This window comes from Mixophyes fleayi, chromosome 3 (genome assembly GCF_038048845.1).
Source record: "Mixophyes fleayi isolate aMixFle1 chromosome 3, aMixFle1.hap1, whole genome shotgun sequence".
Classification (NCBI taxonomy): Eukaryota; Metazoa; Chordata; class Amphibia; order Anura; family Limnodynastidae; genus Mixophyes; species Mixophyes fleayi.
Genome location: NC_134404.1, coordinates 171,344,125 through 171,358,420, shown reverse-complemented (window position 1 = coordinate 171,358,420; position 14,296 = coordinate 171,344,125). Strand labels below are relative to the sequence as shown.

At 43.5% G+C, this 14,296-nt stretch overlaps 1 protein-coding gene across 1 annotated transcript in view; it reads left to right on the top strand.

The window, feature by feature from the left end:
* The window catches only part of MDN1 (midasin AAA ATPase 1), a 258,414-nt gene that overhangs the window by 110,304 nt on the left and 133,814 nt on the right, over window positions 1-14,296 (top strand). The window contains exons 41-45 of the mRNA XM_075202780.1: window positions 2,497-2,586; window positions 11,011-11,274; window positions 11,391-11,661; window positions 12,265-12,424; window positions 13,463-13,579. Coding sequence (XP_075058881.1) covers window positions 2,497-2,586; window positions 11,011-11,274; window positions 11,391-11,661; window positions 12,265-12,424; window positions 13,463-13,579 — 902 coding nt within the window. The remainder of the gene's footprint in view (window positions 1-2,496; window positions 2,587-11,010; window positions 11,275-11,390; window positions 11,662-12,264; window positions 12,425-13,462; window positions 13,580-14,296) is intronic.

Here is a 14,296-nt window from a genome sequence, read left to right as displayed (position 1 = left end):
TTCCAAACCCTGTAATATATTGAAGACGATGAAGGCTTTCTGGCCCTGATCATGTTTGCAATTACCTGCTGCGAGAGTCCCCTAGCTTTGAGTACTAGGGTCAAAGCTAACCGATCTAAACCTTGGTAGAGGAAAGGACCCTGAACCAGAAGATCTGTTCGCATGGGGAGGCGGAATGGAGGGGCTGCTGCCAGTCCCAGAAGGTCTGTGAACCACGCTCTGCATGGCCAATACGGGGCTATTAGGATCGCGGACACCCGTTCTCTTTTTAACTTCTGTAGCACCCGAGCCAGCATGGGAATGGGGGGAAATATGTAGACCATGCGAAAGATCCATGGGGCCGTCATGGCATCTGTGAGCTCTGTTCCTGGGTCTCGTGCCTTTGCACCGTACCGCGTAACCTGATGGTTTAGCCTGGGTGCCATTAGGTCGATCTCTGGTGTGCCCTAGCGATCCACCAGAAGTGAGAACACCTGCCTATTTAAGGCCCATTCCCCTGGGTGGAGTCTTTGTTTGCTGAGAAACTCTGCTTCCCAATTTTGTACCCCCGGTATGAAGATGGCTGAAATCTTGGGAACATGGAGTTCTGCCCATGTCATTATCCGTTCCGCCTCTCGCATAGCCGCCAAACTGCGAGTGCCGCTCTGGTGATTTATGTAGGCTACCGTGGTGGCATTGTCTGATTGACAAGAGCTCAAAAATTCCTGACAGGAAAGCCCCTACAGATTCAGAGTATTGTATACTGCTCTGAGCTCTAGTATGTTTATCGGTAGTTTGGCTTCTTGAGGGGACCAAAGCCCCTGCAGCCTCAGGTGCCCTGTTAGGCCCCCCCACCCTGACAGACTTGCGTCCGTTGTGACGAGCGTCCACGACCATGTCTGTAGGGATTGGCCCTTCTGCAAATTGTTTCTGGATGTCCACCAGGCAAGGGAGAGCCTTGCGTGTGTGGACAAGTGAATGAGCCTATACCCTAGTGACCTCTGCTCCTAGCCTTTAAAGAAACTGAGGAATTCACAGGAGAGGAGGGGCATAGTAGGGGAGGAGAGCAAAAATCTACTAATAGATAAAGTGACAAGACTCCTGGACCCACTACTATACCCCAATGTCTCGCAGTGTCCCCCAGTGGCAGGAAAGAGGCTAATTATGCACTGGACAGAAAGGCATGTCCCAGCAATCTTGGCAATTTTCATACCTTGGGTGGAAAATTGGGAAGCTGACTTCTTCTTGATCAGGCATGCCATTCATTTCGGATATTTGTCTCACCACATGGATGACTTCAACCAGAATGTGGAGAAGTAGGGTCAGTCAGAGGCTGATATGCTGGCCTCTCATCTTAACCGCAAGGTGGGACACTATTGTGCAAGAACCAGGGATCCAGAGGCATTCCTAGTGAATGGAATGAATTTAAACAATCGGGTGCCAAAATCTAAGTAAGTATAGTATAAAATATGATATATAATTCCATGGAACATGGCATAAATAAAAAACACATAGGTTGCTGTTCATCTGTTCTTTTTAATTAGGGATGGCATATCCTCGCCGTTGAGGAGTAACAAAAAATAATACTAAGATAAAAAAAATAGAAAATAGGCTTTATTCCTAGTGGATGCCTTGACAGTCCTGTGGAAATATTGATTAATGTATCCCCCCTCCCCCGATAGCTATGCTGCCTTGGTTGCAAAAGTAGGTCAAAAGAGAGAGTGCTTCAGTAATCCTTGAGGCATCAGACTGGGCAAGCAGAGCATGGTAGGCCGACATTTTAAGCGTGGTAACAGAAATGCTGTGGACACATTCTCTAAAGATAGAACTAAGTCAGTCACTAAGACTTTGTTTGGCCCAATTTAACAGCATGGCTCTCTTTAAAAAAAAGTCATTCAGACTGTGATCAAGGTCAGAAGGCAATTTTCGCAAAAAAGTTACCAGATCGGTGAGCACTTTCTCGACTGTGCACCACTGGCCCTCAGCCAAGTAGTTATTGAGCAGCAGCTTAGTCTTCGTACGCACTTTTATATAATTCTATTCAGTCAGTGTATTTGTATACAAATTTAATAGCTTTGGAAGGATCGTTTTGCACACAGCTGTGTCAGAGCAATCCCTCCCCTAGGGGCAGCTTTGTTAAGTACCCATGGTAGCAGTGTCGCCCACATAGGAAGATAAGGGAAAGATGATTTTTGTACTCATAGTAAATTGATTCATCTGTTTCCATTTGTATGATAGTGCATTTCCACCCCTTTTTACAATCTGTGTAGTTTTTCATATGTGATTGATTCTATTGTATGGGGCTTTGTTAGTGTTTAAAAAAACAAAGCAAAAAAAAATTAGATACTGGTGGAGGGGTACAGAGGAATTTATTTGCCCGTTCTTAGAGCATGGCACACACTACTATAATTGGCTAATGCCAATTTTTAGTTGTTTCCCGTCTTTTCATTTTGTCATATTGTAATTGTTAGATATGTCTAACTATAATTTTATATTTCTTTGATTTAAATCTTGTAGCTCATTTCTGTCTACAAGGAAGTGTTTGGTCAGGACTATACTCCATACTTGGGAACGCGGCAGTTTCACATCACGCCTCAAAATGTGCAGGTAAATTAGAAGTTATCGTAATTTTTAACTGCAATTCCGTTATCGCTGTCAAGCATTGGTAACATTTTTCAGTTTATCTGTGGTGTACAATCAATTTTGAGCTTCTTTTGGGGGGTGGGGATGAAGGTTTATGCATCCAAATCTTTAATGTCAGCCACTACTGTAGTGGGAATTTTTTTTTATTATTTTTTTAGCTGTAGTTAAGGTATGTGATTGTGCAGCTGTATTAATTCCTTCATGTTGTGCCCCTTTAATAATACCATCAAACTTCCAATTCAAATGAACTCTGGTGAAATGATGCCTTTAACTGTCATTCAGTTACATATATAAAGCTTTTCATGTTCCCTGCCTTTCCCTGCTATTACAGAAGCCCATAACTCCTAAATATTTAAAATGGCTAAAAAAGTATTCTTAAAGCATTGTATTCAGCTCTATTAAAATGGTCTAAATGGAATGAATAAACTTGAGCCATGATCCCCAGCAGCATTCACATAGACAGCATGGGCAACCTTGCTAATATAGAATAGATCTCTCACTTTTTGCTTCATAGGACAAAAAAATGACCCTGTGACAGGATGGTCTTAATTTGCCACTCTGTTGGGTGGTGAAGAGATTTGTTTTGAGTTTCCTTTTTCCATGGGTAACAGCTATTAATGGCCACTACTACTGGTGCTACTTAGCCACCAGACATATACAGATGAAGTATTAACTGCGCACCAATGTGGTGTCCTCATTTGTAAGAGCATAGTGCCTGCCAGCACCTGGAACCACTAGCTCCTGTATGGTATGTGTAGCTGCTGCAGCACTGCTTTGCTGGTTACTCTGGCTGGATCCCCTCACCGCTTTCTTTGGGTCAGGACTGCATGGTAGCGAGCAAAGCAATGATGTAGACAGGAGAGTCGATGGATGAGTGTTTTTTAAGTGTAGGCCATAAGAATACAGCAGATATAGGCATCTTGCAGGAAATAATGCTGAATATTTGTGTTGTGTGTAACAGTTATTGTCAGATCCTTAAACCTAGATTTTAAGGTTGTTGATGCTGCGTACACTTTTACATGTGGCATTTTTGCCCTTTAAATGAAGTTTAATCACATCTTGGTAGGGGGTAATTTGCAACCCTACCCACATGGTCAAGAGGCTCAGTTGTTCAGACCAAACACCAGAACGGGACATAAACGTAATCTAAGCTAGTTTGATCCTGGAACGACTGTAGCTGCTAGGCGTTGCAGTTTGAGTTTCTCTTAGACTGCTGATCTTCTAGGATTTTCACGCATAACAGTCTCTAGTGTTTACAGATGCGCAAAGGAAGATTCGGCAATCGGCAGTTCTGTGGTCAGAAATGCTTTGTTAATTAGAGACTGGTTCAAGCTGACAATAACTAAAATAAATATGCCTTGCTACATTGGTATCCTGGAGACCATATCTAGATGTTCAGCAGGTCATACCTTGATGTGGATGTGCTGCAGTAACAAAAGACCACACCAGAGTTCCTCTCCTGTCTGCTAAGAACATGAAATTGAGGCTCGCCAAAACCAGATGATTGAAGATTTGAAAAACTTCACTTGGTCTAACAAATATCCTTTTCTATTAGATTTTCCAATTCCTGGACTCGCGCTCCTCTGTGATGGGTGAAGATAATCGGATGCTGTCACTGGCCCCTAGGGGTTACCTTAGTTCCTCTTCGATAATGGAGTTATAATAATTAGTTTGCTTGGGGAGAGGGCGCAGGGGGGTAGGTTTGGGAATGGGAGGGGAAATGTTGAATGTTCTTATCTAATATTGGTAAATCTGTTATCAAGCGGTAGCTAGTTATGTTAGACTGTGTGACCATACAGCTGTTTGTTATATATTGTGAATATACTGCAAGCTTATCTAGTGTATCAATAATCAAATTGTGTTAAATGATATTGCTGTAATCATACGCATCTGGATGGTATTTGTTCCTTATTTCCCCAAATCAGCAGTGATTTGATCTAAATCCTTTCACAAATAACTGAGTGTTCTTAGTGTAGAGATGACTATATGTTCCTTATTGTCTTAAATCCACTTTCCACCATGTTAGCAAGCAGAAAGCACACATCTTCTTAAGTTGGTTCTATGAACATGACGGTGGGTCCAGTGGCTTCCACAGTCGCCAGTTCGTAATCTAATAGATCAAATTTGGGATATAGTGAAAAGAAGATTTTTAGTCACTGTAAAATCGATTTCTCTTACTCCACTGCGAGACATTGGGGTATAGTAGTGGGTGTAGGAGTCTAGGCACTTATCAACTACTTTGATCTTCTCCCGTACTATGCCCCTTCTCTCCTCTGGATACTTCAGTTTTGACTAACCAAGTGTATGAGGAAAAGAGAGCCCCATAGGACAAGGAGCATAAACATAAATTCATGCAACCTGTAGAATTTAGAGAATGTATGGACAGATGGCCATGTAGCCGCTCTGCATAGCTGCTCCGCCAAAGCCCCATGACGCGCCACCCAAGAAGCACCAATGGCTCTGGTAGAGTGAGCTTTCGGCGATATCGGGACAGACAGATATGCCCGATCATAAGCCAGTCTAATAGTGGAAATAATCCAGCGAACAAGTGACTGTTTGGATGCTGGCCAACCCCGCTTCTGAGCATCATGAAGAACAAAAAAGATCTTTGGTCCTACGGACCGAGGTTGTGCGGTCTACATAACACCGATGAGCACGAACCACATCCAGCAACATTAAATCGTCCCTTGAGTTAGAGGGAGCAGAGGAAGGCAAAGGTGGAGGACAGAAAGCCGGAACCACAATCTCTTGATTTAAATGGAACCTGGACACAACCCATTGAACAAAAGAAGGTTTAGTGCGAAGGACCGCTCTATCCTCGTGGAAAATCTGGAATGGAGAGGTGCAGCAGAGTGCTGCTAATTCAGACACTCTACGAGCTGACGAAATCGCTAATAGGAATACAGTCTTGAGATGACGTAAATCCAATGAATCTAGAGGTTGAAATGGCATATGTATAAGTGCATTGAGCACCAGGTTGAGGTCCCAAGGCACTACTGGATGAATGAAGAGGGGCTACACACTGCAAAAAGGTCTGAACATCCCTGATGACCACCAGCTTCTTCTGAAAATAGAGAGCACCAAGACCTGAACCTTAAGGGGGACCCCAGACGGAAGGCCAGCAGTCTAGGGAGACTAAACCTGGATGTGTGGAAACCCTGGCCCTCACACCAAAGAATGTATGTATTCCAGACTCTATAATATATGGCCGATGAGGGCAATTTCCTGGCCCTGAAAAGAGTGCTAATAACCTCTGGTGAAAAACCCCTGTCCTTTGAGAATTAAGGTCTCAATGGCCACGCCGTTAGTTAGCCGAACTAAATTGTGTCAGAGAAAAGGACCGTAAATGAGAAGGTTCGGTTGCATTGGCAGATGGAAGGGAGGATCTACTGCCAGTTTCAGAATGTCTGAAAACCATGCACTGCATGGGCAATGGGGAGCTACCAGAATGGCGGGGACCTGCTCTCAACTTTATTAGTACCCCTGAAAGCATGGATATCGGGGGAAATAGGCACACTAGCAGGAAGTGCCATGGAACTGTCATGGTATCCGTGAAAGTGCTTGAGGGTCTCGAGACTTCGAGCAGTACTGGGGGACTTGATGGTTTAGTCTGGATGCCATGAGATCGAATTCCGGCATGCCCCAGCGTTCCGCTAGAAGAGAAAAGACTCGCTTGTTGAGAAACCATTCGCCCGGGTGAACCCTCTGCCTGCTGATTTACGTCGGCCTCCCAATTGTCCACGCCCGGAATGTAAACGGGCTACGTGGCATTCCGCCCATACCATGATCTTGGCTGTTTCCCGCATGGCCCCCTTGGTGATTTAAATATGTGGCATTGTCTAACTGAATCTGAAGAGGTTTTACTGCCAGGAACCTCCTGAGTTCTAGGACGTTGATCGAGAGTGTGGACTCTTGGGGAGACCAAAGGCCCTGAAATCTCAGGGATCCTGTTACTCCTCCCCAACTTAGCAGACTTGCTTCTGTCGTTACTAAGGTCCATGGGCCAGTCTGAAGGGTCTGACATTTGTCCAGGTTTTGTCTAACCACAACGCTAGGGAAAGACAAATGGGTACTGATAAGCGAATGATCTGCCTGTCTAGATGCTCCTGGAACCCTGACCACTTTCGAAGAATCTCCTGTTGAGAGGGCAAGAGTGGAATTGTGCAATTGGCATGGCCTCGAACTCTGATACCATCATTCCCAAGAGTTTCATGCAGCTGAGAATGAACACCTCCCTCTGCACAAGTAAGGTCCTGGTTTTGCGCCAGAGAGTGAGGACCTTGTTTTCTGGTAAAAATACTCTCTGGGTCACTGTGTCGAACATGAGACCTAGGAAGCGCATGCGCTGAGCCAGAATGAGAGACTATTTGGGTAAATTGAAAATCCACCCATGAGCTTTCAGAAACTGTATAGTGATCTGGATGTGACACGTTAAGAGCAACGCCGATGGTGCTTTTAGAAGGAGATCGTCTAGATAGGGAACTATTGTGACTCCCTTCTGCTGCAGGAGTCCCGCCATGATCTTGGTGAACACTCGTGGAGCGGTCGCTAGGCCGAAAGGTAGGGCCTTGAGCTGAAAATGGTATTTTCCTGCCGCAAAGCAGAGGCGGCAATGGTGTCCCCTCCATATAGGAACGTGCACCAGAAACTCTGCCTGCTCCATTTCGGCGATGACAGTTCGAAGGGACTCCATTCTGAACTTTTGAGTCTTTACCTGCTTGATCAGAGACTGCAGGTTTTAAATTGGACGCAATGACCCGTCCTGTGTTGGTACTAGGAAGAGACTGGAGTAATACCCCTGACCTCTTTCCAGCGTTGGAACGGGAACAATGACAAAGACTGTTTGCAAATTCTTGATTGCTTCCTGAAGTGCCTTGCGCCTGAGGGGGACAAGGGGGGGGGGTAGCTGTGGTAAAGAATCTTCGTGGTGGAAACTGAACTATATCGTATGACCTATCCCCGGGACACAATTCCTCATGTCCAAACGTTTGTGGTGGATGCCCGCCACTGGCACTGGAAACGAAGAAGGCGTGCCCCCACCACAGGTTCTCGAAGGAAAAAACTGTCGCGCTGTGGGCTTATCACCCGGTCTCGAGGCCTTCGCCTAATAACACCCCTGCCTCTGCTGTAACCTCCCTTGGGTGCAGAAGACTGGCCCTTCGGAGTGCTCTGGCCTCGGCTAAAGGACCGAAAACTTCCCTGTCATGGTCTACTGGACCCCATGGGCAGAGCGCTGCTCTTTCCTCCTGTGGCCACCTGTATGACCTTCTGTAGCTCTAATCCGAGAGAGAATTTCTGCGTGTGGGAAGTCGTCTTGAATGCCCTTAACCAGCAATCCAGCCCAATGCGGTATAGCCTTGTTATCCCTGGCAACCGCCATAGTGGGTCTAAACATACTGCCTGCCGCAATGTAAGCTGAACGGAGGGCCTGATCACAGTTTTTATCAGTGGGATCCCTTGGTGAAACCCGTTCCTGAGTAGGAATAGCTGAAGAGGAAGACCACTGTGCCACAGGGGTGTCCACCCTAGGGGAAGCTTCCCATTTAATGGAGTTTTTTGGCGGAAGCGGGTAAAAGGATCTAAGTTTACCCGACATCATAAACTGCCTATTTGGGCTTTGCCTTGCATCAGATACCATCTCAATCATCCGTGGGGATGGTGAAATGGCAGCCACCAGTCTTCTTAAACCGGGAGAACCCTGAAGGGGCCGTATGCTAGGGTTCAGCAAAACCTAAAGAGTGTCCGATAACCTTATTCTGGGTATCTACATTCTGGACGGGGGAGAAATCTGCTGAACTGAGTGAGTCATCCTCCTGCAGATCAAAGTCTACCTCGCCCTCCTTCTCTGAGGAATGGTCAGAATCGGCCTTTCTGGTTCTGTCCATGCCTGGTTCACCTCATACCTTGCTAACCGCTGTTTCTCTGTATCCACGTCTGGTTCTTCCTCCACCCCCTCCCCTCTCCCTGTTGGAGTCCCTCAGGGCTCTGTTCTTGGCCCTTTACTCTTTTCGCTCTACACTTCCTCCCTTGGCGCTCTCATCTCCTCTTTCGGTCTTCAGTATCACCTCTATGCTGACGACATTCAACTCTACATATCTTCTCCTGTTCTTTCCTCCTCCCTCCTCTCTCGTGTATCTGACTGCCTCTCAGCCATCACCTCCTGGATGTCCTCGCGCTTTCTTAAAATTAACATCTCTAAAACCAAAATCATTGTCTTTCCCCCACCTAGACTCCCTTCCCACCATGACCTCTCTATCGTTAACAACTCCACCATCTCCTCTGTCACCCAACTCCGCTGCCTTGGGGTCACTCTTGATTCCTCTCTCTCTTTTGCTCCCCATATTCAATCCCTCGCCCAAGCCTGTCGCTTCCAACTCCGCAACATTGCCCTCATCCGTCCCTTCCTCTCTCAGGATGCCACCAAAACTATCATACACGCACTCATCATCTCCCGCCTTGAATACTGCAACCTCCTCCTTACTGGCCTCCCCCACTCCCACCTTGCACCCCTCCGCTCTATACTCAATGCGGCTGCTAGACTCATCTTCCTTTCACGCTGCTCCTCCTTAGCCTCTCCTCTCTGCCTTGCATTACACTGGCTCCCTTTCCCCTACAGAATCCTTTTCAAACTCCTTACCACCACGTACAAGGCTCTCTGTCTACGGCCCCTTATATCTCTAACCTCCTCTCCATTCACACTCTTGCCCGCTCCCTACGCTCAGCTAATGACTGCCGCCTCTCCTCCACTCTTATTACCACTTCCCACTCCAGAATCCAGGACTTCTCCCGTGCTGCCCCCCTTCACTGGAACGACCTCCCTCGCTCCATCCGTCTCTCTCCTAATCTGTGCTCCTTCAAACGAGCACTCAAAACCCACCTGTTCCTCAAAGCGTACCAACCTTCTACCTAACCCCGCATCTCCTCCTAACGTTCTATCCTCTCTCCTCTCGGTCCTTCTCCCCACACTTCAACTTCCTTCAATTGTGTCTGGTTCGTTTCACCCACCCTTAGGATGTAAGCTCGAATGAGCAGGGCCTTCTTCCCTCTTGTCTCCACACCTGTTCTTCTACTCCGCCTCTACTGCATTAACCTGCCTGGAGTTTCTGAAGCATTGATATTTTTGTTTATTGTTCTGTACTGTCTCACCCTGTATAGTCTACTGTTTGCTTTGTGTACGGCGCTGCGGAAATCTTGAGGCGCCTAACAAATAAATGATAATAATCCTGACCGCAGCCCTGAGATACATCACTAATGATTCTCTTGGACCTGTGTGAAGCTGTGAGCAGGCGTTCTTCATGCACTGATTGGGATTTTGAAGATGTGCCTGCGTCCACTAGTGAATGTGTGGAAGTGTGTGAAACGGAAAACTCACGTGCCTCTGCGGATCGCATCATCGCCCGGGTGAACTCCGCCATGTCTGTTGTCAGTGACTTAGCCAAGGCCGGTTCTTCCATGACTGCTGCCCCCTGCGCTGCAGCGCATCGCTCTTGGATTTCAGCCTTGCATGCCGTGCAACGAGCATCTTGGTTAGGCTGTCCAACAGATAATTTAGCATTTGGCACAGGTAGTGCAGGCATAGTAGAAGAACCCTTGTTCTTGGATATCCCCTTCTCAGACATATTTAAAATGTACACAGATTTAAAACAAAAAGTCTGAGGAGTCCTACCGTAGGTACAAGGAATGTAATAAAACATGCAAAAAGGAAATTAGATCGGCTAAATTAGAAAATGAAAAACAAGTTGCAAAAAGTAAGACACACCCCAAAAAGTTGTTCAAGTATATAAATGGCAAAAGGATAAAAGATAATATAGGACCTAATAATAAAGTAGCCCCTAAGCATATTACACTGATAATTGACAAATAATGAATTTATTTAAATATAAAAATAATTCTCTCACTCATTCTTTTTCTTCAACATCTCACTTTTATTTTTTCATTATCTCAAAATGTGATTGTTCATGATTCTAAAGTCTCGTATTCTCAGTACCATAATTTTAATTATTTCATTAGGTGATCAAAGATTAATTAACATGAATTTAAGTACATAAATTATTCTAATTCTTAAATCAACTAAATGTAGCATTAGTAGCTCAGCAGTTAATGCTATTGACTTTATAGCAATGACAATGTCTATTCCTGAATATTATTTAGTATGTCTCATTGCTTCCAGGCACCAAAATCTAAACTGTTAGTTGCACTGGCTAAGTACTTGTGTTTACATTCATCTGCTGTCACAGTCCTCTTGCAAATGTACTATTATCCATTATGTTTGAGGGCTATAGTCACCTTGTACTTTTTGAAAGAGTATTGTAACATTTATTGGGCAGACAATGATGTAAATTTTCCTCTAACTTTTTTAATTATTTTCTGTTCCTTAACTTGCATCAGGTTGGCTATTCAGTCCTTCCCCGTGGCACAGGTTGTCCTTCGTCTCAATGCAGAGACTTGTCTCTCCTTCATCATTCCTTACAATCACTTGAACCAGTAATGAAGTGTGTAGAAATGGGCTGGATGGTTATCCTTGTTGGCCCTGCAGCTGTCGGAAAGACCAGCCTTATTCAGCTCCTGGCTCTTTTGACAGGCAATGAGCTAAAGGTCATGGCCATGAATAGTGCTATGGACACTACAGAAATTCTCGGTGGATTTGAACAGGTGCTGTGTTTATCTTTACTTATAACAATTTGCTACACAATCTGTTTATTTTATTACTTTACACCAAATTGCAAAATTGTTTACTTCAATTTTTTCCCGATCATGCTATATTTTAGGCTGACATTAACAGACCATGGCAGCAGCTCCTTGAGCAGGTAGGGCATGCGGTGGTAACCCTGGTAAAGGACAGTCTCCTTGCTACTGACATATCTCCAGATGAGACAGAAATTTTGTTACGTTCTTGGAGCCATCTGAATCTTAATCAGCAGCCTAGATCTGTGGTAGAAAGAGGCAGCCTCATTACTACAGAAGTGGTAAACAAGCTAGAGACAGTCCTTCTTCAAATACAGAGACTGAATGGAAAACTCAACTCACTCTCAAAAGCAGGTACGAGTTCAAATGGAGTACTGTTGCCTGTAAATTATAGCTATTGCCAGGTGGCATGAAAATCATCATCCAATAATTGCTAAGTAATTCGAAAATATGTTGGGTAAATGAAAGAGAGACAAAAATCAAATGCTCCTGTAATGTTCTGAAAATCTGGAAATACCAAAAAGCTTCATTATTGATGGATGGACCAAATGCCAGAATGATTAGCATTGTTGAATATTTAGCGCTGTTGTGAACTTCAACAGTGTATAGAACTTGCAGATATGTGTATATAGGAGACTACTCAAAGCGAGTTCTCTTATGTGTCTCAGATGATCAATTAGAATTAATTAGAATAGAGAGGTCCATTCAAATATTAAAAAATCATGCTCCGATGAGAAAATGAGTAGCAAATCATTTGTTCATGTTTTGAAACTCACTTGATACTGCACAGCCGAGACATTTAAATCTGTTAAGAATAAAAAATTATAATATTCTTTGTCCAACACAAGGCTACAAAAAAATGAAAAAGGTCATTTACAAATAAAATCATTTGGAGGATTTTTTATATTGCGTTCAGGTTTTTAAAGTGAAATGTTTGTCGTGTTTTGATATTGTCAGAGTTTGCTGCCATTTTGGAAGATTTGCACAGCTTTAAGGAGCAGCTACATCACTCTGTAAAGGGACATAGCAATGGTACATTTGAATGGGTGGATGGAATGCTGGTGCAGGCTCTGCAGGCTGGTGATTGGTTACTGATGGACAATGTCAACTTTTGCAGGTGAGTTAAAAAGAAATTATTTGCCTGCTTTGATGTTAAAGGAAAGCTTCCACAGACTGTATGCAATTATAGTTCTGATTAAAATGTCAGGTTTGCTATTATCCATTTTAGTGGATGCTTTGTTTGAAGGTTAGCTTTCTTTGTGGTGTGTTTTGTTTGAGTGTGGTGACCCAGGGATTTTGCTGGATAATGAGATTGCAATTTGCATTTATAAGAGCCATTTTTGTTGTCTGTATGTAGATAATGCCTAAAATATTGTGAAGTTTTTACCTTGCGAATTAATCCCTTTGTTCCGAAGCCAAATGGGGGACACAAACTCACAATTGGGTTAAAGAGCACCCACATGAGACTGCAGTTGGTTAAAGCAGAAAGGTCTTTCTTATTACACCCCCCTCCAGCTAGGAATCTGTCACTGTCCGTTTTTCTGCCTTGGCTCTTTCATATATGTTGTCAAGTTTTATTTAAAAAGAGATACTAGTTGCAATTTTCTCTTTTGTAGTGTCCTCATGTAAATATTAAGGGAAGAATGTTTAAAAATGTTCTTATCGGATGTTTTAAGTAGGTTCTCTGATGGTGCAAGGAATGCTCCTATTTTGTTTTTCCTCTTTTCCCCATAGTCCTTAGATTTCTTCCCTTAACCACCTTGTCAATGTTATCAAACTGTTAGTCCTCTGACCATACAACCTGAGGACATGAGCTGTTGGCAGTGTATATATGTAACATATTTTCAGTGCATTCCAGACTGGACCAAACCTTGATCATGAGGTTGATGCATTAAAAAGGGGTGGCATAAGTTCCTTGTATGCTCATAGCTAGCTTAGAGCGATACTAGAAGTATGCATATACATTACCTTATGCCAGGCATAATTGACCAATTTTTTTTAATTTGTTTAACACCCCTGAAAACATTTCTTTTCATTCAAAGGCTACATTCGAATAATCAATATTTGCCTTACTGGATGTTTTTGTTAGAATGTTCACATTTGAGTAGAGCATTATGGTAGCTGTTATCAGAATTTATTTATTTTTATTTTACAGTTCATCTGTTCTGGATCGCCTCAATGCATTGCTTGAACCTGGAGGTGTTCTTACCCTTAGTGAGCGAGGCGTCATTGATGGGACAACTCCAACTATAACTCCTCATCCAAACTTCAGGTGTGGGCTTAATTTTTGCAAACCTAATTATTTTCCTTGCAGACGAGACTTGCTGGGTCATTGGCATAAAGAAAATCTGGACTAAAATGCCATTATTTAATAATGTCATATTCATAATTAGGACATTCTGTGATTACAATTTTTGTGTGCTCCAGTTTATTAATTGTCCCCTGTTGTCTGTAGAGCTTAAATTCTTCAATTAAAGTAATAATATTTTTGAATAGAAAATCAAACCTTATGTTCAGTATGTGTCTACTAAATTCAAATATGAAATACTGTTTGCTATATCTCTGAACAGACTATTTATGCACTGTTCTGGCCTTGCAGTCCTACTGCTTAACAAACATACATTTAGATTGCATTGCTTTTGCAAACCACACAGTTGTATTACAAAGACTGGTCTATACAATTTGCAAAGGTTCAGGTTGACATTCTTCTAAAGGACTTTTGAGTGTGTATTGGCATCTCTAAGCAGCCCATTTTCCTCTCGTAGAAATGTTAGTGAACAAAAAGGTGATTTAATTGAAATTTGGAAGACTTGCTGATTCTCTGAGCATTAACGTAATACTCCTTCAGAAATAACCTTTTTTTTTTCTTATTACCCTCCCCTCCATACCAATAGCTTCTAATAATTTCAATTGCGTGTTGGCAGAATGGTCTATGAGAATCTTCAGTGAGTCCGTGCATGCAGTTCACTGTATTTACCTGGGTCCCCAC